Source organism: Panthera onca, chromosome A1, assembly GCF_046562875.1.
Source record: "Panthera onca isolate mPanOnc1 chromosome A1, mPanOnc1 haplotype 2, whole genome shotgun sequence".
Lineage (NCBI taxonomy): Eukaryota > Metazoa > Chordata > Mammalia > Carnivora > Felidae > Panthera > Panthera onca.
In genome coordinates this window covers 92,201,529-92,226,820 of record NC_138339.1, presented here as the reverse complement: position 1 = coordinate 92,226,820, position 25,292 = coordinate 92,201,529, and the positions used below count along the sequence as shown (strand labels likewise).

At 36.8% G+C, this 25,292-nt stretch overlaps 1 protein-coding gene across 2 annotated transcripts in view; it reads right to left on the bottom strand.

Annotated features, from left to right (window-relative positions):
• Window positions 1-13,841: 13,841 nt before the first annotated feature.
• The window catches only part of EDIL3 (EGF like and discoidin domains 3), a 423,610-nt gene continuing 412,159 nt past the window's right edge, over window positions 13,842-25,292 (bottom strand). For both annotated transcript variants that reach the window (XM_060635428.3, XM_060635426.3), the window contains one exon: window positions 13,842-16,848. In XM_060635428.3, coding sequence (XP_060491411.1) covers window positions 16,699-16,848 — 150 coding nt within the window. In that variant the 3' untranslated portion in view covers window positions 13,842-16,698. The remainder of the gene's footprint in view (window positions 16,849-25,292) is intronic.

Genomic DNA, 25,292 nt, shown 5'->3' with positions numbered 1-25,292 from the left:
AACTGGCGTATGGTAGAATTTTGTAGGTAGGTTTTTATAGGTGGTAGAGGATAAAATCATAAATGCGTTGGAGGAGAAGGGCTCTTAAAATTAACCCACAGCATTTTTGGCACCTATCTTCATGTTGGCCACCCCTGAGACAGTGTGAGGGTTTGAAGTGGATTTATGCCCAAATTCTTCATGGCATAATTTAAAAGAATTTAGGCAAAATATGCTGCCACAATGAACACACACTCTGTTTTATGAATGGTCTGTTTATTGCTGTGGTTCCACACAGCTAGAACAAACTGGCCTAAACCAGTCAAATTCATGCAGAGTCACTAGGCTGCGCTTTAAATCCATTCCTCACTCCTAAATCCACTTTCAACTACATTAATGAGTAGATATGCCATGAAATATACTGGGCTGTGCACCTTTTGAACAGCTCCTATATGTCACTATTTAATGTGGAGTGTGAAGGAATCAACGTGTTCCTCCAGCCCGTGTGGGTCTGACTGCAGGAAATAGCAGCTCAATCTTTGAAGCAAAGACTTTTCCTCTGCCTCTCAGAGTAAATAGCCCGGGAGAGCTTCCTCACTCCAAGGAAGTCTAGATAAGTGTGTGATAGGAAGGGAGAGGCCTGTCTGTTGTGCTGTCAGAACGGCACCTGAAGGAAAGCAGCTGGCCCCTGCTGAGTGATAAGGCTAAGGTTACTGAGGCAGAGATAAAAAGCTCACTGGACCAAAGTACATTAAAACCGAAAGAGCCCCAGTCGGAGATTTCAATAGTGCACCCTAAGCCTTTCTCTGAACAAAATGACAGTCTGTTCTGTGGTTTTTTAAATTTATTATTTATTTATTTATTTAATTTATTATTTTTTTTGAAGGGAATGCAAGAAGTATACTTTGCTAAGAGGAACAAGTGTAGAACACGCGAACACACGCACACACACACCCTCCCTTGGAACTGGTTTCACTAGCTGTAGGTGGCTGACTCCTTCCCCAGTGGAACACTTTAAGAGAAGAAAACATTGCAAAGGACCAGGATGGACAGGACAGAGAATTTCACTGCTTGAAGCAGGAATTTTTATGCCTCCAGACAGAAACATTGGTGGTGGTGCTGCTGGTGGTCTTGGTCAAACTCAGTGAGGGAGCTCTGGGAATGAAACACCTAGGTATGTAGGGCCTTGGCAAACCTTACTACCTCAATACTGTAGTGGGTGTCTAACCAATATTTTAAAACTCCTGCCTGCTTTTGATAAACATTCACTTCTCAGGCACACCCTTCCCTTCCAAGTTCTCTCCACTGCCCCAATGGTGTCTCCATAGTGAAGATTTGGGGAGACTTATTTTCTCTGGTTTCCCTTCCTCTTGAAACTTAGTTTGCTCTGCCCACAAAATACAAAATTATATTACCACTGTGACCTGGCTCGGTTCATACTGTATATGGAACATTCCATTGTATATGGAACACTCCCTTACTGGTGGGGTTACCATCCTATTACCTTTCCTCACCCCAATGTTTTCTCCCAAACTTTTTTTTTCTTTTTAAAAGATATACAGGCTTCCTGACACAATTTGTCAAGATAAAGCACTGGAATAACTAGTAAAATGGCAAGGCTTGTCTGAAAGAGATCTAAGAAAATATGTGCCAGAACAAGGGGTCTTCTTAATGGGAGATACTTGTTACCTCCATCTGTTAAAAAACAAACAGATCTTCCCTCTCTTGCTAGTTTCTTTGAGATGCCATTTCAACCTCTATATTTTTTTCATGCCTCCCAGCAACAATTCATAGTGTAGCAAGAATTCCTGAACAAGAATTTGAATTTTGTTTACTACCCATTGCCAATTCAGATCTGTCTTAATGAACAAGACCATCAGGGGGAGCTCTTTGAGAGAGCTTCTGTGGGGTTTAGGAGAAAGATAATGCAAGACATGTAGAGAATACCAGATTTCCAGACCAATATACCCTGCATGCTGGGGACACAAAGGCCACCTTCCCTCCAGACTTTCTGGGTAGGCATAGAAGTAGCTTAATAGAAATAAGGAAATGGTCAAAGTTTTAAAGGAAATGAGCATGGGACCAATAGCTTGATGGTTGGATGGACAGGTGATTTTTGAATGCAGCATAGCCGGCACTCCAGTTATCTCCAGACATTGTTTTTAGAAATCTAGACTTGGCAAGATGGATGAAAGGGGACTCAGCACAAACCTGTAGCCTCTGGTGGTGGTCTACTGACACAATAAGTAAGGGAGGGAGGTGAGCAAGAAACAAGGATATTTCTGTTGGAACCAGCACAGGGTTTTTTAAGGCAGAGTCCAGGAGTAGCTAATATAGAAGACCAGATAATTAGTTTACAGAAGGACGGAGGAAATGGCAGATGCCACAAGATGGAAGAAAAAAAAAAGCATATATGAACCTTCCCATAGAGGGAATTTTTGAGTCAAAAAGGAGGGATTTGCAGAGCTCAGAGGTTCCAGGGAATTTACTCAAACCGATGAGTCAAATTTACTGTTCTAAAGTTGTATTAAAACCTGGTCATCTAGGATGACTTGGGACAGAGTGTGTTAAATATTATGTCTGCACATATATCAAACAGTATCCTTACATCCTGTCACAAAGACAGGATATTTAGAGCTTCAAATATAATAACTTTCCGTTCCCAATATGTCCAAATCATGATTCCCCCCCTACCCCCCCCCCCCCCCCCCTTTAAGCCATGTTTTTCTTGGTAAAACAACAGTGAGGATGAGCAAGAGAAAAAAGCAAAGTGTAGCTTTTTTCTTTCGGATTGCTGGTAAAGAAGTCTACATAAAGGCCACATTTACCTGTCTACGGTCTTCCATAAAGACAGGGTCGAGAGAACCTCCCGTGAGGCTAAGTGGTGGTCTTCCGCGTGGCGGAGTGACTGGCAGGTGCGAGGAGATGGCTCTGACCTTGGCTTCAGCTTGGCAAACACAGGGCCTGCCAACGTAGACGGAGGCCTCTGCGGCGCGTGCGCAGTCCGTCAATGACGCCTTCGAAGTGCGGCAGCTGCAGCTGCGTTGGAACAAGATGGGTTAAAGGGGCTCTGTGCGTAGCCGGTTTTCCCAGATTTGTGGACCCAAGACAACCTGCGTGCAGTCTTTCTTGTTCTTTCCTTTCCTTTTCTTTTTTCTTCCTTTTCTTTCTTTCTTTCTCTCTTTTCTTTTTTTAATATATCAATCTTACAAACATTTTGTTTATATTTTGACACCTTTGTTGGCAGCAATTGGAAAATTGGGGAATTTTGATGACTGCTCTTAAAATATGTTTCCTTACTAAAAAAATGGTAGCGAATTTTGGGACTTACAATTTTAGATGGGTTTAGTCTTTACAAGTGTTACTTGGTGTTTCAGCCTGACCAGCTATTTCTGAATTTACAAATGAAAAATATTAGGATCAGAAAGGAGTCCAGAAGGAAGGAGAGGGTGAGAGAAATGGAGAAAGAGAGAGAGAGAGGAACAGAGAAGAAATAGTACAATAAAAGGAAATTTATAGAAATATTTAAAAATCAAAATGTTTTTTCTTTTTTTAGTTTATCAATTCCCAGTGCATTCTATTACAACTGTAAAAAGTGGCAATCATTTATTTACCTATATGTGAATAAATTCTCATATTCTTTTCCTGCAGAATATAATTGCTAAGAATCTTCATATATATTTTGAACTATTTAATCTTAAAGATTCTAAGTATAGAAGTACTTCCAATTTCATTACAATCTTCAAATAAAAAAAAAAACAGAAGTAGATAGTATGTCATAATATACTGTGCTTTAATTTAATAAAATCTCCTGAATGCATAGGCTTTATCTGTTTGCAAGTTTCTCAGTCCCTTCATTTTACTGATGAGGAAACTGATGTTCAGAGAGGTCTAACCTACTTTTATCTATGCATGTGACTAAATGATATATGAATTACTGACTGAAGCATCCTTCCCCGTAGGCCTTTATGCCTTTAACTGCAGCCTTCTCCCAATTCTTCAATTTCAAGTTAAGGCAGAAAAGCCATAGTCTGGGTGTCTCACAAAAATTATTTGCAGAGAGCCCCTGCTGACCGAGTTACTGCTCCCACACGTGATGCGTTCCAGGACCCTCAGAGTTGGGCAGGAAGGAGTGGTGAAGGGCAGATGGGATCCTCCGAATTGGTGCAGGGTCTACACAGCCCTGTTCTCTCCTGGGTGGTGCAGAGGCCTGTAGTCAAGAGCAGAAGTTACCTGTGACCCATTGTCAGTGCTCAATTCTGGTCTCTGCAGCCTCACAAAATGCTTATGTTACACTGTCTTGGGGGTGTAGAATGGAGGTGGCTGAGTTGGGGTTGAGAGGTTCTGACAACAGCACGATGTCTTCCTCTCCAAGGAGAATCTCTGTAGAAGCTGTATTTGTTCATTTGTTCGTTCAGTCATTCAGCAGATATCTACAGAGAATAGAATCTGTGCAGGACTGAGATTAACCAGTGCACAAAAGCCATCATGGAGCATTAATTTAGGGAGTCATCCCAGTCCCCCAAAGATGGGTCTATGTCAACTTGGACTTGAGGGGTCACGATAAAGGGCAGTAGCTTCTGACAGCATGAAGGAGTAGCAAGGGGCCTGATGGAGACAAGGCTACGGCCATGGATGGGAGCAGAGATGCCATCAACAGGACAGGCTGATTCTATGTATCCCACCAGATGCCTGATAAAACAGAGATGTGGGCATCCCTTGTCCCACTAACTCACATCCTTCTATATTCTCTAAAGCTTAGGCTCAACCCCAGGCTGAAAGACTGAAGAGGGGAAATTAGTGAATTTGAGAAGAAATTAGTAAAGTGATAGAATAATTTGCAAGTCTCTGAAGTAACTGAGTTTTCTTGGGAATAACTAAATTACCTCTCTCTTTTTTTTGTGTGAGGAACCTTAGGTAAAATTTAAAGAATGCCATTTTTGTATACCCAGGTTTATAGTCTGTGAAAAGTATGTGTGTCACAGTGACCAAAAAAAAATCACAACACCAAAAAACTGAAATTTATTGAACACCTGTAATATATATAATTCCATATTTTCAGAGGAGAAACTTTTCAGAGAAAAAAAAACTGGTAAACTGTCCAAAGAAGCTTTGGGATTTGAACCCAGGGCTGTCTAATTCCCAAACTTGAGATTTATTTTTTAGAGGCCGTAGAACACTAGGCTCATTAACTCATGATAGCGATAATACTAATTATTTGCAAACATGAGTGTCTTGGGTATAACAATCTAAAAAAGGTATGTCCGCTAAATGGAAGAATTTGTCACTTGTCAACAGAGATTGCAGAATCCTGTCGGATGTCTGGTGCACTCCTTAGGGATAGATGGGGTGATTTAAGTTTGCTAATAGAATTTATAATTTAAAGCACCAAACTGAGAATATGCTAATAATATTAAAGTTTATATATTCCTATACTTTAAATAATGTCAGCGTTTGAGCCTGTGAATAGCTAACTTTTTCTTTGGAAATCAAAGAGGTAGCAGAGGTAAGAATAATGACTCTCAGATGGATTACTATTTTTATTAAAAGTTAACTCATAATACTGAAACCACTCCATTGAATAAATCTATTCTAATAAATATTCCCTAAAGTAAATTTCAGCTGAGCCACAGTTATTGTTTCAGGGCTTGATTTTGTGATGGGTCCAATTACATTTTTATTTAGGCAGGGTTACATAAATTCTGAAAACACCAAAGGATATGCCAACAGAAAGAAATATGACTTGTATAGGGAAACCAGTGTGTTTATTTTTGTGTGATTGTGGGGAGTAAATTTACTCCAACCAGACGCTAACCTAGGAGACATGTGTTTTTAATATTTTGAGAATACTTTTACAATATAAATCAATGACTGTCATCTCCCGTTAATTTATGGGAGTGTTCTAATGAAAGTTTCAGTGGAATCACCTATTAATTCAAGTTTGCAGAAACACGCACTCTGCCTTTCAATCCATGTTTATTTAAGTGATATGCAATATAGACCATAAATTGTGACACACGTGTACAAATTTTCAGTTTTATTTGCATTATCGAATAAATTTTTATTAAAGTATTCTAATAAACATTCTTTGAAGGAAAATAAGTCAAATATTTTGCAAATTGTATGAAAAGGTAAATAGTGGCAGATTCAATGTTTTACCAGCTATAAACATTTTCTTCAGGAAGAGTCAGGAACAAGGTCCTATGCACTTATTCAAAGTGTCAATATAATAAAAGAGCTTTTTCATATGGTGGGGGGCAATTTGGATCAGCTCCCTATTCTGACTTTGCTGCCCCAGATTCCACCATAATTATTAGCAAGCCTTCTGAGTTCAGGTGGAATGTCGACATGGTTTCGTGGGTCCCCAAGTCCGACTCACGTTGAGTCACCATTTAATAGTGACTTATTGAATGAATAACAAAGATTCTAGAATTTTTGATTTTCTTTTTCTGTCCCATATATGACTTTCCTGATGTATCCTTACTGTAACTATTGTGGCCATTAAAAAAAAAAATGTTTGTTTTTGAGAGGGAGAGAGCACAAGTGGAGGAAGGCAGAGAGAGAGGGTTCCAAAGCAGGCTCTGAGCTGACAGCATGGAGCCCAATGCAGGGCTTGAACTCACGAACTGCAAGACGGTGACCTGAGCTGAAGCAGATGTTTAACTGACTGACTCATCCAGGCGTCTCTATTGTAGCTATTTTTAAAATCAGGAATGAGGGGTAGAAAAAGAAGACTTCCATACTCATGTTAGGTGCAGCTTTTGATACAAAGCACGATCAGTGGAGGGAAGATGGAGGCAAAAGCTGGAACTTTCACTTTCGTGCCCAGAGTTTTCAGAATATGCAAAACCGAAAAATATTGATAATCTCCCATCCTGGAAGATTGCCTTTCATAAAAATGGTAGACAGGCATTGAAACAAATCAATCCTTTGTCCCCAGCATATAAGATACTAATTATAATTAGCAAAAGAGGACTTTTCTGGGAATGTGATATGCACAAAGCCACTCCCTGTCCTCAGATCTTCCTCAAGATTTTCACTTGCCAAATGAAAAGAGGCTGGATTTTGACCTGTACTCAGACCCCTTGGCCTGTCATCTTTGTGTATAGCACAACCTGCTTGCCAGTACACAGATGCCCTGGACATAAATTTTATCATGGGTATGTCCATAGATCCTTTTGTTTTGCTTTTAGTAGACACTAGATAAATTTCTTGGATAAGAGAGTACCTTCCGCGCAAGTTTCAAATTATTATTTAGTGTGAAAGTGGTTTACCAAAAAAAAAAAAAAAAAAAAAAAAAAAAGGAAATGGTGGGGAGTGCACCTGGGAGGGTCAGTTGGCTAAGTGTCTGATATCATGGTTGGTGAGTTCGAGCCCAGCGTGGGACTCTGTGCTGACAGCTCAGAGCCTGGAGCCTGCTTAAGATTCTGTGTCCCCCTCTCTCTATGCCCCTCCCCCACTCACACTCTACTCTCTGTCTCTCTTTCTCTCAAAAATAAACATTAAAAAAAAGAAATAGGAATCCATATATGATATTGTGCTTAAAGAGGAAACGGATATTGACTCAAACCAAGACCCAGAAATAACATGCAGAAATACAATAGCGATAATCTGGTACTCACATTAGACTACCGAATGAATATCCTCAAGTTTACAGGTGCTGCTGTAAAATAAGCCTAATGAAGGATAAACGAGATTAGGATTGGAAATGACCTTTTTGCTACGTTCAATGTATCTTACCCAGTTTGAGGCCTTACATTTTCAGAAGATCACTGAAAAGATTGAGTACGTTTTAGGAAATGGAAAAGAAGTGAAAGAGCAAGTATATTTTTTTTTCTTAGAAAGAACAAGAACAGACTGATTATTAAAATCCTTAACTACCAGTTTTCTGATTTTAGTGAAAGATATAGATTCAGCTTCAGCAAGGATATAATTCAAATATGAGAAGTTAGACTCACTGACCATTAGAATTATTAGACTTACTTAGGTTTTACTATCCTTTCTTGAACACATTTAGATACTGAATGAATACAACCTAGAGAATTAAACATTTAAACAAATGCATCCCAGACGTAGCAGTCCCTTAATTCCAGTTGTCTAAGATTCTCTCAGCTTATTCTGGTTCACTGATGAATGATGGACAGAGAATTGACTATTTAAATCAAGTTATAGAAATTTAACTTACTGATGATATAAGGTTACACAAGGTTATTTGTCACTGATTAAGCTCCTAATTCTACTAATTGAGAAGTCACCAGGGAATGAAAAGATAATGCTGTCCATTTATTGTTAAGAAGTTGATTCCTTAAGTTGTGTTAGTGCCCATACCTAATTCTCTAAGATGTTACTCACTGTTCAGCTTCTCTTCTAATCAAGTGTGTGTTAACTCTTAAATATTGAGAACTAGAACTCTAGAAGAGGTGGTTTTATGTTTCTTTTGCATAACTTGGGATTCTTCTTTAAACAAAAATGGAAATACCTATGGTTTCTCTTATCTATCGAGCACTAGATTTTCAAAATTTTCTTGAATACAAGTATTTTTTATTCTTGCATTAAAGATCTCATGTTCTCCATGTGGGGATAGGCTATGTACTGTGTCTATGGATAGCAGATGCATTGACATTTTGGGCTAATTACTCACCTTGGAAAAAATGAATGCTACCTGATATCTCATGGTTATCATAAGTTGTTCAGTAATTTGTGGATCTTTCTTCGTATATTCATGTGATGGTCTACATTTCACCCACTGATAAATCATTTCAAATACATGTTATTAGGTAATACCGATGTATTAAATTATTTGGGACAATATGAGAAATTACAGAAGAAACAATGCATTAGGATTTTTTTAATGTTCATTTATTTTTGAGACAGAGAGATAGAGACAGAGTGGGAGTGGGAGAGGGGCAGAGAGAGAGGGAGAGAAAGAATCTGAAACAGGCTCAAGGCTCCGAGCTGTCAGCACAGAACCTGACGTGGGGCTTGAACTCATGGACCATGTGATCATGACCTGAGATGAAGTTGGATGCTTAACCCACTGAGCCACCCACGTGCCCCAACACTGCATGTTTTAAAAAGTAGGCTTCACTCCCAGTGCAGAGCCCAACATGGGGCTTGAACTCACAATCCTGAGATCAGGACCTGAACAGAGGTCAGGAGTCAGATGCTTAACTGAGCCACCCAGCCCTGATACAATGCATTCTTGGTTGGAGGCAAATCATTCCTGTTGCTAATGTGCGAGTATGTAATAAAACACGTTTTCAGGACCCTTTGACTCCAAGGAAGAAAAAGAGTATTGAACTGAGGGGGAGACATCTAAGATGTAGGTATGTGTGATCCAGACTCCCTGCATCTTGGACAAATATAACGTCCTTCTGCTCCTCTTTCTGCTCTTACAAAGAAGACAGGTTATTGCATTCTTCCTAGAGTTTTCATACTAGTAGATTGGATGTTTCAGTTGTCATGAATATTAATTTGGACAGTTTAGGTGTCATTTCAAATGTCCATTCCCTCAGACAACCTTCCCTGACTGATTTCATTTATTGGTGTAAATTCTGTCTTATGTTCTCTTTAAACTTTGAACATATTTTTTGGTATAGAGCCCAGTGTAATAGTTTACTATCTTGTCCACCTCCTACTGGCCTTCACGCTGCGAATTTCTGAAAGTCAGAGTCTTTTCATCTCTGTATTTCCAGAACCTCGCCATAGTACTTAAATTTTACTCAAAAAAAAAAAAAAAAAAAAGATTTTGAAAAGAGGTTGGTTAATCTTAATAGTTTAACTTAATATCTTTAACTACTTAATAACAGTTTCTATGGTGTTAGTTATAAAAGAATTTAGTGTTCAGTTATATATTTAGTGAAAGCAAAAATGATTTAATATTTTACAGGACCCAGATTGCCTGGGTGGCTCAGTTGGTTAAGTGTCCGACTTCGGCTCAGGTCATGATCTTGCGGTTTGTGAGTTGGAACCCTGTGCCAGGCTCTGTGCTGACAGCTCAGAGCCTGCAGCATGCTTCAGATTCTGTGTCTCCCTCTCTCTGTCTCTCTCCCACTGACACTCTGTCTCTCTCTTTCTCAAAAATAAACATTATAAAAAATTAAATATAATACTTTATAGGATCCGAATTATAGCCTAATGCTACAATTCAGAGTCATAAGTGTTTGTGATATTAGATTTATGTAGGAAAACTCTCAAGCAAGGAATAAGTAGTATGAATTTCTGAAAACAGGCTGAGAAGGGAAGAAGGAGAATGTAGGGGAACCAGATTATGGGGTTTTCAGCCACAATTGACTGTAGAAAAATCCATTAAAAGAAACAAGCATCAAAGTCAATTAAACAAACAAATAACCAAAGCAACACATGGATCTGCATTATATTTAACACCACGAGGCAGGTCCCCCGTAGGCAGCCTCTTCTCACGCAGCAAACCCACCTACAGGCCATACTGAATACTTGGGTGTACCCTCCCTAGCAGAATAAACAATGGAATAGAATAGGGGAAAACTTGTTTTATTAGAATGTTTTATGGACAAAGGGTTTTATCCACCACGTAGGAAAAATTCACACAGTTATCTGGGTAGTATCTTGGTTTTCTTAAAAAGCCTATCAGGCCTATAGCACCACAGTCCTTCTCTGTCCTCGCTGAGAGTGGAAAAGCCTTCTGCTGCCAGGATCCATCCAATTCTGGCTCTAAGCTCACACTGACCACCCAGCATACCAGGCAGCTAGCAGACACTATCCATTTAGAAAGCAGTTCATGACCATGTAGCCGTGGTCTTCAAATGTTTATGACAGTGTCTCAGGGTAAGAAAAATAATTTATGCTGTGGTCAAGAACACATACATACACAGGAATTTAATTGAAATAAAAATGTTTTAGGAAAGAATTTTTACAGAGACTCATTCCTCCTCTTCCCTCTGCTTTTTTCCGCTCCTCTCCTATGGTATTTAATTAAAAAAAATGTTAGTGTTAATCCACCAATTTCTCGCCACTAGAAGTTTGACAAGCATTTTAGTACTGTTTAAACATGGCTCTTGGAGTCTCAGTACACATCCCCAGCAGCTTATTCAGGTATTTATACCGCTAAAAATGGGTTCCTTTTAGGGATGTGTCTCAGTTCATTCAGGCTGCTGTAACACAGTTCCACAGACTGGGTAACTTATAAACAACAGAAATGTATTGCTCGTGCCCATTCTTCTGGAGGCGGTGAAGTTCAAGAGTATACAAGCACAAGAAAGTATCCAAGTTCAAGATAACTACCATAGTTGAGTGAGGGCCTACTTCCTGATTCATAGCTAGTGTCTTTCTGCTATGTCACATGGAGGAAGGGGCTAGGAAGCTCTGTGGGGTCTCTTTTATAAGACCACTAATCCCATTCATGAGGTCTCCACCCTCATGACCTAATCACCTCCCCAAATCCCCACCTCCTACACCATTACCTTTGGGGGTTAGGATTTCAACATATGAATTTGGGGGGGGTCCAAAAACATTAAACAATAGCAGGATGCACCTGCTGTTTAAAAAAATAACATTCTTCCATATTATTACCTAAGAAGTTCGAGAACTGAGGGAGCTAAACTGCTTGAGGTTAATTATATAGTGTTTTTTCTTTGTAATATGCCCTCTTTAATCTCTCTGTCCAATTCCTGTTTCTTGGGCCCAGGTGGAAAATGTCACTGGCCTGCCATAGTTCTCCTACTAAAGGCAAGTTATTATTATTATTATTATTATTATTAAATTCTGCTCTATGATCCCTAAGAAGTGGAACAGTGATAAAATATGTGTAAATCTATGCTTAATTTGCCATTTCAGCCATTTATTATCAGGAATATTCCTTCTCTGTCATATGCATGCAGTCTACTCCCAGTTGCCTTGCCCTTAATTCCTTACAATGTCTGGGCCCTGCTGCTTATATAAGTTATTACAAAGCTGTCGCCATATTGGCCATGGGGGATGTATTGTTTGCACCATTAGTCTCACAGCCTCCACTTCTTTTCCAGGTAGCAGCAGGTTGAGCTTATGTCACAATGCATCATCATTATTAACATATTTACGCAAGGGCATGTAAATGGCACTATGGGGATTTTACATAAATATACAAGAGTGTGGTTCATGCCTTTGAGGACATTAAAATAAAATTAAGTCAGAGGCAGTCACCATATGCAATGCCTAATCATGTAATACGGTGACCATTTGGTGATGCTACTATACCATATTTCCACAGCATTAGTGTTTTCAAATGACTCAGTCAACCCCTGCCAAGATATGCAAAAACAACTAAATGAGGAGCTTTTTCCAAAAATGTTTTCCTGTTTCTGCTACCAAATTCATCTAACAGAGTAACACTTTGAGTAAGTGCCACTTGCCTACTGTGGAAAACACTTTATTTGGTAGTAATTTTGAAACATCCAATATGAATTATAGACACTGCAATAGAATCAAGGAATCCTGTTTTCCCCTTCAAAGTCAATAGAAAAATTGCTACACACACTAGGTACTCTTTCTTTGTAAAGACATTTATCAGTACATTCTGCTTCAGAGTAGTTCAGGTATTTCTCAGCTAGCACAAGGGTTTAATCCTCCATTTTACCTGCTCAGGTAAAAGGGTCTTTTTGCATCTCAAGGGCTAGAGGCAATATTTTTCACAAATAAATAACACACTAACTCAGTTATTAATATAGCTTTGAACCAACCTAGGGAAGAGAAAGAGAGCACTGCATTCCTGACAGTAAAAATTAACGTCTGTTTACCAAAATCTTAACTTAAAATCATGTATTCAAAGCTGAAGTGTTAGATGTTTTAAACTTTTAGATTATAGAGAAGAGAATATTTTCTATTCATGATGTTAGTCTTAACAGATTTTTTTAAAACAAATTACAACATGGTCAGACTTTCCTCCTTGGAATTCTAAATGTTTCTATTGTTTGCATGTCTTAAATCAGTTATTTTAAAAGCTTCACTATTGAAATTTTTCATTTGAATAATTATTCTATCGAAATGAATTTTTGCCCTGTATAGATGTTGTCCTGATTCTTTATTGGCCTTATATATATATTTAACTTAGTAAAAGCATATATGTGTATGTCTGTGTATGGGAAAAAAATTAGGCAAACAACGGAACTAAAGCATTCACATTCAAATACAGTTAAATAGGAATATGCACGACTACATAAGCACACATTACAAGTTGATACTGAGAACTACCAGAGATTCGTTGAAGCTTAACTAAGGAATCAACATTTAATAGCTTCCACTTTCCTCCAAAACTTCTGAATCTTAAAAATATATATATTTAAAAAGTGGGAGGAACACAGACTTCATATTTTACCTATGACTTGCAGAGGAGCAGAAACAGGGTTTAAAAGAAGCCAAATGTTCTGAAGGTCTTTAAGGGATAGCTGAGGTAACATGGGTAAATATATTATTAATGTTTGTGTTATTGCTTACTATTGACTGGATCTCTTCATTATACTCCTGAGAATCATGTACACAAAAGACAATAGAAATGATAGCAATGGCATCTGATTAACACTCGGCAGATCAATCCTGGAACACAAGACTTTAAATATGTATGAGGCAAAAAAATGACTTTGGGTTATTAGTATTCCAATAAATTTTCCACAGCTGAAAGGGGCACGAGAAATGCACACATTTTAATAATTTGGGAAAAGCCAAGTTAGCTGATATCAATGATATTTGGAGGCTATTGTAATCTTTTTTTCTTTTAATGCATTTGCTTAATTGTCCTGTACAAAGAAAAAGTAAGCCAAGCATGTAGTTAAGACTGGTGGGCATCACATTCAGACAATTTGTGTATTCTTACAAATGTGTTTAATTACAACTGCTTCAAAAGTACCCCAGAGTTTCAAAAGTTTTATTTTAAGTTTGAAGACTAGACAAGGTCATACTAATTTTACAACATCCTACATGATTTAAGTATATATACAAAGAAAAAAAAACAACATTGGAATATTACACAGCTTTAAGGTTTGCAAAGGTTATCTGTGTCTTAGTTACTTCTGTACTTACTGACACATGAGACGCCAGCAGTGAGTATTATATTTCATAATTTGTTGACTAGCAAAGATACAATCATTAGTACCCTAAGTCTTCAAAGTTCACACCAATCCTTATGAAGCCATTCAGAAAGAGAAAGTCAACCCTGAAATCAGAATTAGTGCCTATGATAAGTGCTTTTGACAGGACATAGATAAAATGGAGATGTTTAAAATGTTATTTCCAGAGATTATAAAATTAGCATATTATAGTTACTCCGTATAGTGAAGACAAGGTGATTCTTCTGGGCATTCTGCTTACAAGATTTTCTTTAGTGTGAATTTAAATAGAATGAATTTGTTTCCCACTGATGCCATTGATACAAATGACACAACAGCTACATGCTACTTTATAGTACTTGTTAACATGACTACACCTGGGAACCCCTTTGTGATCATAAATTTGGACATCACGGGACCAATAGGTATCCAGTTGGCCATGCCATGTTGCTGAAGATACCAGAGAGCATGGAGAAAATGCACAAGCAAGGGAAAGCCATTTCAATGTGTTTCTAAAAGGTAACAAGTATAATTTTAACACGCTCTCTTTGAAAATATTTGTTTAAAAAACTATCAATAAAATAAAATTCAAAACATCACGAGAGGCAATGAATAATTTTGAGAAAGTAATTGTTACAAAGCATTACTCAGAATTTCCATAATATACTCTGCTGAGAATGGAGAATCGATTATGCATAGTCTGCAAAGGAAAACGGTTAGAAATTTGGTGGGACAGTAAAGGCTTAAAGAAACAAAAGGCATTGGCTAGACAGTAAGTATGTGTATATTGTTGGGCCTATGTAATGATTTGTAATATGATGGTGAAATATAGGGAATAGAAAAGATTTAAATTCCTAATTTTAAAATTGCCCGAAAAAGGTAATATTGAGGACCTAACAATTTTGTTTGTGAAAGATGCTGAAAAATGATTGCCATTTAATAAGCTTCAAATCAACAATTTCTTAAGAACCTGAAATAGAAAGCCCGTGGGCATAGGATAAGTATGTGACCAGCCAGTCCGAATTTTGCTCTTATTAAAAATGCCATTATGATTGACTTTCCCTTTAAATTCTTCACTATGATTGAAGACCACTCCATATATACATCATTAAGAAATGCTTTTAACACATGGACAGACAATACAGTAACAGTCTAGTGGCTTTTGTTATGCAGCACAAATAATAGAGGGGAGAAAAAAAAACTTCTCAGTGTTGCACAGGACCTTAACATTTCGTACACATACCATACTTTCTTTTCCAGGACCCTTAATTTAAAACTCCAATAATTCCGTGTCTAAGCCTTATAAAATAAATACTTGTAAAGGTTATAAATTAGATGTTGAGGACTTTTATGGAGGCAGTGTGAGCTTTAATTTGAGAGACATGTCAATGAAACCTCCATTATCAATAACAAATTGTTATGATAATTGCTTATTATTTCAGGACCTCCGAAGCAAAATAAATAGAAATCAATTTTCATCTTAAAATGATGGACTACTTGGTCATTAGTAAATACTTTTCTTTTCACAAATAACTACACAATGTGCTTTCCTGGGAAACCACTACCAGTTTCATTCAAGTCTCAATAAAATGTTAGTTTCACAGGAAATGCAGAGGTGAACAAACAAATGAGGAGTATGCTTGGCCAAGCTATGCAGCACGATGCTAACATTTGTTTGCTAAAAAATTTCTTAAATAGAGAAAAAAATTCATTATCCTAAAGTGGAGATAAGGGTATGTAAATAAGATGAAAAGTTTAAAATTCCAGTTTAAAGGGACATCATATAATTCTGTTTTTGTTTATTCTGCAAAATGGTGGTATTCGGCTTTTTGTAAAGGAAGGCATTTGGAAATACATAGTTATAGCTTCCTTCAAAAATAGAATTGCAGATTCAATATACTGATATTAAATATGATCAATCTACTGATACACAATCATGTTCCATATATATGTATACACACACAAACATGATCCTCCTTTTAGGCAAATACTAGAAGTAAACTCAATTAGCAAAAAAAAAATATGGACTTATTCAGTCATTATATAATATAAAGATATATATGAATAGAACAAAAAGGAAAAAAGATCACATAATATTTGATTAGAAATACTGGAAGCAAAATGAGAAATATAACGTCAATTAGTACTGCCTGTTACAGATCCTTTAAAATTCTGTTCTAAGCACTGACAGTGTTTGGTAGGCACAGGGAAACAATTATGATAATGAAGAGTCATTACAGAAGAAAAAAAACTTATTGCTAACATTGCGGTATCCCTTTTATAAGAATTAGTTGAGTATTGATTATAAAAGTTCTATCAACTCTTGCTTCTACTTGATAACTGTGAGATTTTTTTTACCCTTGCTATCAAAAGAGTGCTATTTTCTTTTCTTAATATATTTCAACCATTGTGAATAATTCAAAAGACAATGACAAAAGTAATTCACAAGTTAATGTGATGTTGCTTAAGAAATTTAAACAATAAAAATCAAATTAAACCATTGAAAAGGTAAGCTTAGACCTCCTTAAAGACAGTGGCCTACCATAATTTAAGCACTTTTTCATGAAAAATACCATTCAGTTTCCTACAGATTTTGCACAGTTCATTCCGTGGAGATACTTTTAGGGAGATAGAGAGGAGAGTTGTGGGGTATGGAGTCTCCTCACTCCTCCTCTGTGCAGCCCAGCAGCTCCGACCGCAGTGTGATCCTTCCATACCAGGACCAAGGAAGGATTCTTATGTGCCGTGCATAGATGGGAGGGTCGATGACATTTTTCCTGTGCGTATCATTGTCAAAATTGCCCTGGAAAACCTAGTAAAGAAGAGGAAAGAATATCAATCATGTAGCCTTCTTTTCCTTGGGAATTATTTTTATTATTTTCTTGTTTCAAGCTTTTTTCCCAAAAGTGAGATTTGAGAAGTAATCATGTTTTTCAAAATAAATTGTTGCAGCTTCTTTCTAATGATAATTTTTAAACCAAACTGTCAAGTAATGTTTAATGTAAAGACTTAAATAAGGGGTGCCTGGGTGGCTCAGTTGGTTAGGCATCTGACTCTTGATCTCAGCTCAGGTCTTGATCTCAGCGTCATGAGTTCAAGTCCCATGTAGGGCTCCACGCTGGGTGTGAAGCCTACTTAAAAACAATCAAATAAAAATAAATAAATAAAACAAAACTGGGTGTCTAAGGCAGGAATATGTATATCTACCATTTTCCTTTGCCTATCAGGTTTTTAAAAATGCAACAGATATTTATTTTTTGCTTATGTCACAGGCTGATGTTGATTAGGCAGCTTGCTGAGGGTGCTTTCTTCCAAGGAGTGACTCAGAGATCTAGGCTGCTCTGATCTAGGCTAGCCATCATCTAAAACATGGGGTCTCCACAGTGACAAATGATATGGTGAGAGAGAGTTGTTAGCCTGTGCAGGATGTTTTAAAGAACACAGTAAGGAAGCAGCTTACATCATTTTTGGATACATATCATTGACCTTAACTAATTATATGACCCCAGCCCAGCCGTAAAGGAGGCTGGAAAATGGAGAGGAGAGCATGGATATTTGGTGAGCACAGTACCATCAAAATGTCTTTTGCTCACTTTTCACATAGACAACAAATTCCCCAAGAGATAACACAATCAATGCTGTTTTGTACTCCCCCCCCCTTTCTTTTTTTGGCTTCTCTGTCTATTAATTTCTGGATCCATACAATACTGTTGTGATCATTGTGACTTATAATGTTCTGACACGTTGGCACTGCATTATTCTCTATCTTCCTTCTTTTGTTGCAAAGCTTTTTTATTTTCTTAATGCATTTTATGTCCATTTTTCTCCCAAGAGACCTTTATAATAACTTTTAAAAGTGCGTGTTTCAGAAAAAACAAAATCAAACTACTGGGATCCTGATAGAAATGGTATTAAATTACACATGACTTTGGGAGAATTCATGCATTCATAATATTTAGTCTTACTTGAAGATTTCATCATTTTTTAACCTAGAGATTCTGAACACTTATTATTGAAGGAATTTCTAATGATTTTATATTCACATTTTTATTTCAGCTCAACTAGGATAGTGAATGTCCCTTCAGAGTTTCCCCTTTTAACTTTATGAGGCATCTTATAATTGGAAGATAATTTTCTTTCTTGCTTGAGATCAAAACATGACTATATGGGTAAAGGGAGACCTGAAAAGAAAATTCCCCAAAGGAAAAAAAAAAAAAAAGAAAAAAAAAAAAAAGAAACGTCATCACTACATGACAGAATATTTAATCTGTATCTTTGAACATTCTAAAATTAAAGGGAATGTTTTAAAAACCGTCTTCTAGAATAAGTTGGTTCAGTCTCACATGATCATAAAAGGTCCCCTGGAAATAGAAAAATAAAGATATGCTCTTTAAGGCATTAGACAGCATGGTACTGATTAATAGAAGCAAGAGACAAGATGGGGTAATCTTTCTGTTGGTCCCATGGAAAGATTACGTGTCGTTGAGGGCAAATGCAAAGTGCGATCCCCATCTGGTGGGGAATAATCTTTCAACATGACACAAAATATATCTCAAAGGCTATTTTTGAATAAATACTTGCTGAAGAAGAGAATACCGAACTGTGCCAAATCTAGAATTCATCATCCTGGCATATCTGAATCCATTTTCATTTAATAGGCATTTTATCCTCAGCAATGCTCTGGCTTTGAATTGACCAAGCAGGAACTAATTCTGGATTTAAATGTGTTACTAAGTAACAGTGTCTCTGTTAGCAGAAGCTCACATGGATAGGGCATACCACACAAACACTCACCAGAAATCCATAGAGAGGTTGTCATTGCAAAAGCAGAAAATAAGAGAGTATATTGTACGGATCCCTGACATTCTCTCTGACATATAATGTTGGATTCAAATACTTCACTGAGATTGTCGTGTTACAGTTTAATACAGAATCTCAAATCCAATTTCATAGCCCTGCTGGAGAACTTAACGTATATCTTCAGAATAATAGAACTTAAATTCATTAACTTTCATCACAAGATCTATAACCGTCCAAAACATAGTGTCATACCACTTCTTAAGAAAGATATACAGTAAGAAACAATTTGCTTTTAAGTCACTGGTCCTCAGCACAAGTTTCAATAAGAAACTATCAATCCAGAAAGGAATAGTTGACATATTAGTTAGACTTATCTTTTTATAATGGAAAATATATTTAAAGAAACTACATCAGCTCTGAAACTGCATACAACTGTGACATTTCTGATTCAATGTGTGAAAGTCATAAATATTTGAATGCTCATTAAAAAGATTAAATGAAGTTTCATAAAATAGTATCATTAAAAAACAAAAATTTTCACAGAAAAACAGCCACAGTCGACATTGGAATCACCCAAACTATGAGCTAAAGGTAGTGAAAATATACTTTTAATATTGGAGGTCTGTCAGTAATGATATAGTAACGAACACTAAGCACATACTTGCGATTTCTAACATGACATCTTGTACTTGCTGTGCAAACATGTGGCTCATGTACTGTTTCCTTGTCTCCAGCACTAGGAAGATCTTGCTTAAGAATTGCAGTTTCAAAGTTTTACCCAGCAAAGGAATGCAAACTCAGTATTTTTAGTTAACTTTTAAAAATGTGTAAAAATTCTAGCAATGCACTTTCATATACACACTTTAGACATATAAGCACCTCGATTGAAATCAAAGTCTGAAAAGACTGATGGAAAACATTGAATGAATCTCCACTGAGAAGGGGAATATTGTACACAAGAAAGATAGTCTGAGAAGTTTTTAGGAAAGAGTCTGCACATGCTTCGGTTGCAGGAGGAGGCTCAGCTAATAATTAGCTGATGACAAGTTTGTTGATGCACTAAAACATGATAATGCTTAGGGATCTCAGGATTTTCCCAACACACGGGGACTCAAGGAAAAGGTACTGAAAGTACTTTGGATAGGCTTCCATAGTTACAACCTAGAGGATAAGGGAGAAAACTACAACTGCCTCCATGTGGCGGAGATGTTGGATTCTGTTTTCCAATGTCAACTCTCCTGTGATACTAGTTAAAATTCAAATCAGATTCTAATGAAAATTCAAATCTCAACACAGAGAGACTGTCAGATAAAACAATTAAATGTTGCTTCTAGCAACGTTTTAATAATTTTTTTCTCAGATGAGACTTGTCATTCTTCATTAGGGACAATGGTCTATTCAGGCCAGAGTAGACGTCATCAGTGGAGACTGCCAAGAAGGCAGGATTATCCTTCATGACACAGTCAGAGAGCTTTTCTTAGCAGCCATGTACTATATACCTGCCTTTCACAAATGTTGAGGAATTCTTTGGGGATTTCTTGCACATACTACTTACTTAGAAAGCCATCTGGTCTGTGAAGATATGTTATTTGTTGTAAACAAATGCATTAAAAGTTTTAAAGAGACTCTCACTGGTCTAACCTTTTGGGATCTAACCAGCAGTTTTAAGCAGTTTTAGGTAGCCTCCCTGAGCTCTTCAGGGCTAAAGAGTCTGTATTTTAGCAAGGTCTTGGGTAACCATCAGTTCATCCCCATGGCGTTTTGGTCACCCCTTTCTAGATTGCATTATCTCTCTTTTGATATGTGGAGACTAGAACGATATCTGGAATTCCAAATATTGTGGAAATATAAGGGTTGAATAAGCTTTCTCGAGTTTTCTCTACTGTTTGTATTTGCTTTGGTAATGGTGTCAGACATACCATTGGCTTCATTGGCTATGTCTATACACCAATCTGATATCCTTAAAGGATAAAAGATCAAGATAAAAATGCATTACCCTAAAGCAGCATTTGTGTGTGTGTGTGTGTGTGTGTGTGTGTGTGTGTGTGTTCAGGGCAGGGAAAGGAATGGAAAGTGAAAAAAAATCTTATTTGGCATATATAATTTCAATTATTTATTCTTTCATCTAGAGTACTTATAACAGAGTTAGAAAAGAACAGTCTTTTCAAGCTCTGATCCCTGAGAAACCCTGTTTTTATTTAACTCTACCCATACAATGGAAGAACCCAAGACTTGGAAAAGAAGGTATAGATCTGCCAGCACCAATTTTTTTCTAACATTTCTGACATGGAACTTTCAGCCATGGCAACCTATTCATCAATATAATAGGGTAGGTATGCTTTTAGACACTTTGGAAGTCTGTCTTTTTATGGGTTGACATATGCCTCCTTCAAACTTTGATCTATGATCCTAGTGCTTTATGCCCAAAAAGCATAGAAGATATCTAATTACCAAAAGAAAAACACTAATAATAACTAATATAAACCTATCAAAAACTCAAAAATAGTGTTTGAGGCTAAACAGTCATGGTTGCTTAAAAAATTCCTCATTTAAGTTGATCTTCAAACTTATCATCTTGACTGCATTCCATTGGATACCCTCTAGTTTAACTATGACTCAATTAAAGTGTGGATTTATCCAGACATAGTATGTAGTTATGACTTGAATGGCTCAAAATATAGAGGATACTTACCTTTGTTACAGATACAATGCTTCTATCAATGCAATAAAATTATTTAAAACTATTAGATTCACTTCGGTCATGATTGATGACTGATGGTCAAATAAACTATGAACTTTGTCATAGAATTTCTCTTAAGCCAGGATTTTCCCATTGTTTTACTTGTAAAATAGATTTATAGTGGATATAGAAATTTATATTTATTCCAATTTCATTTCATTTTATTGAATCATGACATTTTAAAAATAGCAATTCCTTAGTTAGAATTATGATCTATATAAAAATAGTAGAAATTTAATAGACATTGGAGTTAAGTATCTATTTCATAAAGTAACCATTTATGTGTAATGTGAGTATAAAATCTGGCATTTTGAGTGACATAAAGGACTTACACTTATTAGTTTATGGTTCAGCATCATAAAAATTGTTTTTATATAATTATTATTATATAATATTATATTATTCTATAAAATTACTGAGGGGCACCTGCATGGCTCAGTCAGTTAACTGTCCATCTTCAGCTCAGGTCAAGATCTCGCAGTTTGTGAGTTTGCACCCTGCATCGGGTTCTGTGCTGACAGCTCAGAGCCTGAAGCCTGCTTCGGATTCCGTGTCTCCCTCTCTCTCCCTCCCCCACTCATACTCTGTCTCTCTTTTCCTCAAAAGTAAATAAAATATTAAAATAATTGAATAAAAAGAACATTACTTGAATTTCTTTGGACTGTCAAAAATTTCAGGTATAACTTGAATGAATGCTTTAATGGTTTAAAGTCTAATGAAGATTTTCACAGAATTAGTATGCATAAATGAAAGTAAACATATTTATTTATTCAGATAGTGTTTATAAGAAAGACCAGTTGCTTCTCATTCTATAACTATATTATTAATATGTCTTAGTAAAATTTGCAATTTTTGTTCTACTTTGCCCTATATTAAAGCATTCTAAAAACCAAAACTTTTCATTAAAAAATAAAATAAAATGTGAGGCTTGTGTTAAAATGTATAGAAAACTATGTCTTAAAAAGTTTCAATTAGTGGTATGAACGTACATCACATTAAAAAAATCTTATTGGAAGTTTTACATGTATGAAACTTCTGTTAGTGATTGGATATAAAAAGTCTGAAACCAAAGTTTGATTATTTTAGCCTACATAGACTCTAGCTATTATTCAGTGAATTCAATTTTCTAGGAAAATTTATCAGCATCCTGAAACCATTTCATGATTGAATGGCTGGTATATCATTCTTGATGGTTTCTCTCCAATCAATTCCACTAAACCAATGAAACTCTGTAACAAAATTAGTCTAAATATAAGTACATTCTTTCATATGTAAAACGGAAACAAGAAATCAGTTTCCAGGTAAATTCCAACATTCTAGGAAATGTTCCTTGAAAAACAGTGCACACTGAGAATCACATTCTAAGAGGTGCACACACACATAAAGAAAAGGTTTTGTCAGAGAGAGTAGATTGTGTTAATAACCATCTACATTGATCATGAGTCTGGAAAAGAATGAGTTGGGGGATGAGCCCTCACTATAAGACTTCACAACAATGCTGCAGCAAAAATCCTCACTGGTAGAGAGGAACAGAGAGCTGCCTCAGTGTCTTCCAACCCTAAGCATCCTGCCCTTCAAAAGTGCAGATGAAGTAAGGCCATAACCATCCAAAACAATTTATCAGCAGGAGAACATATCTGTACAATTCAGGGTGTGTCCAATCTAGTATAGTCACAATGTTTGCAGACGTAGGTCATTCCAGTGAAGAGAATACAAAACATACAACTTTGTGTAATATGAGTGTGCAGTAAAATATTAACCTTACCCCAAAAAGAGGTCTGACCTTTGCTTTCAGCTCCTGTGAGCTGAAAGCCTTGGAACATCCTGCAGGAGAAGACTGTCTTTGTTTACATGGGCTGGGCCAGATAATGTATGCTAACAAAGTGATTTATGGTGGGGGCTTTGGACTAGCTTGACCACCTAAGGGGCTGGAAACTAAAGTCAGCCTTGCGGGCAGTAAACCATGTTTACATAACTGAGCTTCAATAAAAACTCTGAACATCAAGGCTGAAGTAAGCTTTCCTGGTTGGTAATACCTAGTGTATATTGTATGTCACATATCATTGCTGAGAGAGGTTTAGCACTGTTCAAGACTCTGAGAGAAAACAATGGAAAGCTAATGCCTAGAACTCTTCTGGATTCTGCCCCATATGCCTGTTCTCTTGGCTGATTTTTTTTAAAGTTTATATATTTATTCTGAGAGAGAGACTGAGACAGCATGAGCAAGGGAAGGGCAGAGAGAGAGAGAACAGAGAGAATCCCAAGCAGGCTTCTGCACTGAGAGCACAGAGTCCTATGCAGGGCTCGAACTCATGAAACCATGAGATCATGACTTGAGCGAAAACCAAGAATCAGACACTTAACCAACGGAGCCACCCAGCAGCCCCTCTCTTGGCTGATTTTTATCTGAATCTTTTCACTGTTATAAACTGTAACTGTAGGTATAATAATTTTAAATGAGTTCTGTGAGTCGTGAATTGTCATACCTAAGGTGGTCTTGGTGACCTTTGAACACTGTTGATGTGAGAAATGAATGTGGATTTAGGAACTCCCAAACTTGGCAATGAGTAATTGATGTTGTAAGGTTATAGGTTTCGTGGAGGACTTTTTGATACTTGTAACGATTAGTCTGAAAAGGGACCCCAAATATCTCAAAGAATTGTGCCCCAAACTTCCTCAACCTTATGTGCCAGGACTCAGGCTCCAAATTAATTGTGAACATATTCTTTTACGATTCTTTGAATAAATCCTAAATTTCCTACTGAAATTTATTTATCGTGGCCCTTGAGAACACTTTCTAAATCTTTTATTCTTAGGTTCTACTCGCTCTATTTTACTTGCTCCTTTTATTTTTATTTTCTGGATGATATTTATTTTCATGAACATAACCCTAGCAAATACATCAAACAGCTAGTGTGGCTTGCTTGTTCTGTTTCATATTTCAGTAACAAAACAGCTCACCATCTTTATTCTTTTGTATTTCTTTAAAATCATTTCTGCAAAAGCTTACACATTCCACGGGGAATATTACTTTGGCCATCTACTAGGGATTAATTTGAAATCCCTGGGAAACTGCCAGGTTTTCTGAAAGCTGTAGAACATAGTGACATATATAAATCATTCTGCACTGTATTTCATATTGGATACCAATTTTTATCTGTGTTCCTTTCAGAATGGTATTTTGTTCCACAAGCCCTTTAAAAAACCTGGACCCTGGTTCCTTCAGAGATTTCTTTCCTTCCCAAGCTCCCTCAGTGAAATTAGATGAGGCTTTCAAACTGCCTACCCAAAGACTTAACTTCAAAGGTCCAATTATAGGACATTTTTCTTTGATGGGGGAAGTAAAAAGAAAAACATGGGGACAAGTTCCATGTCTTTCTTACACTAGTGCATGGATCATTTTAAACCATTAAAATGAATATACGGATTCTCTGAGAAAATGCATTCCACTCCCATTGCTGCCCTCAGGAGATTTCTTGTGGCTCTGAAGTTTGCTCTCTTTTGTAATTATGTAAAAAAGGAGGTCTTTGGCTTCAGGAAATACTGCATTTCACTGAACTGATCTGGCTTTGCTTCATGTTCCTAGTATATATAAATCTCTGATTATATCTCAAGAAATCTTTACTAACCCACATATCTGATATTCACTTAAGAGTTCTTGCAGTATTATGTACACTGTATTGTTCTTCCTGTTACACATTTTTCTCCCCAAAATG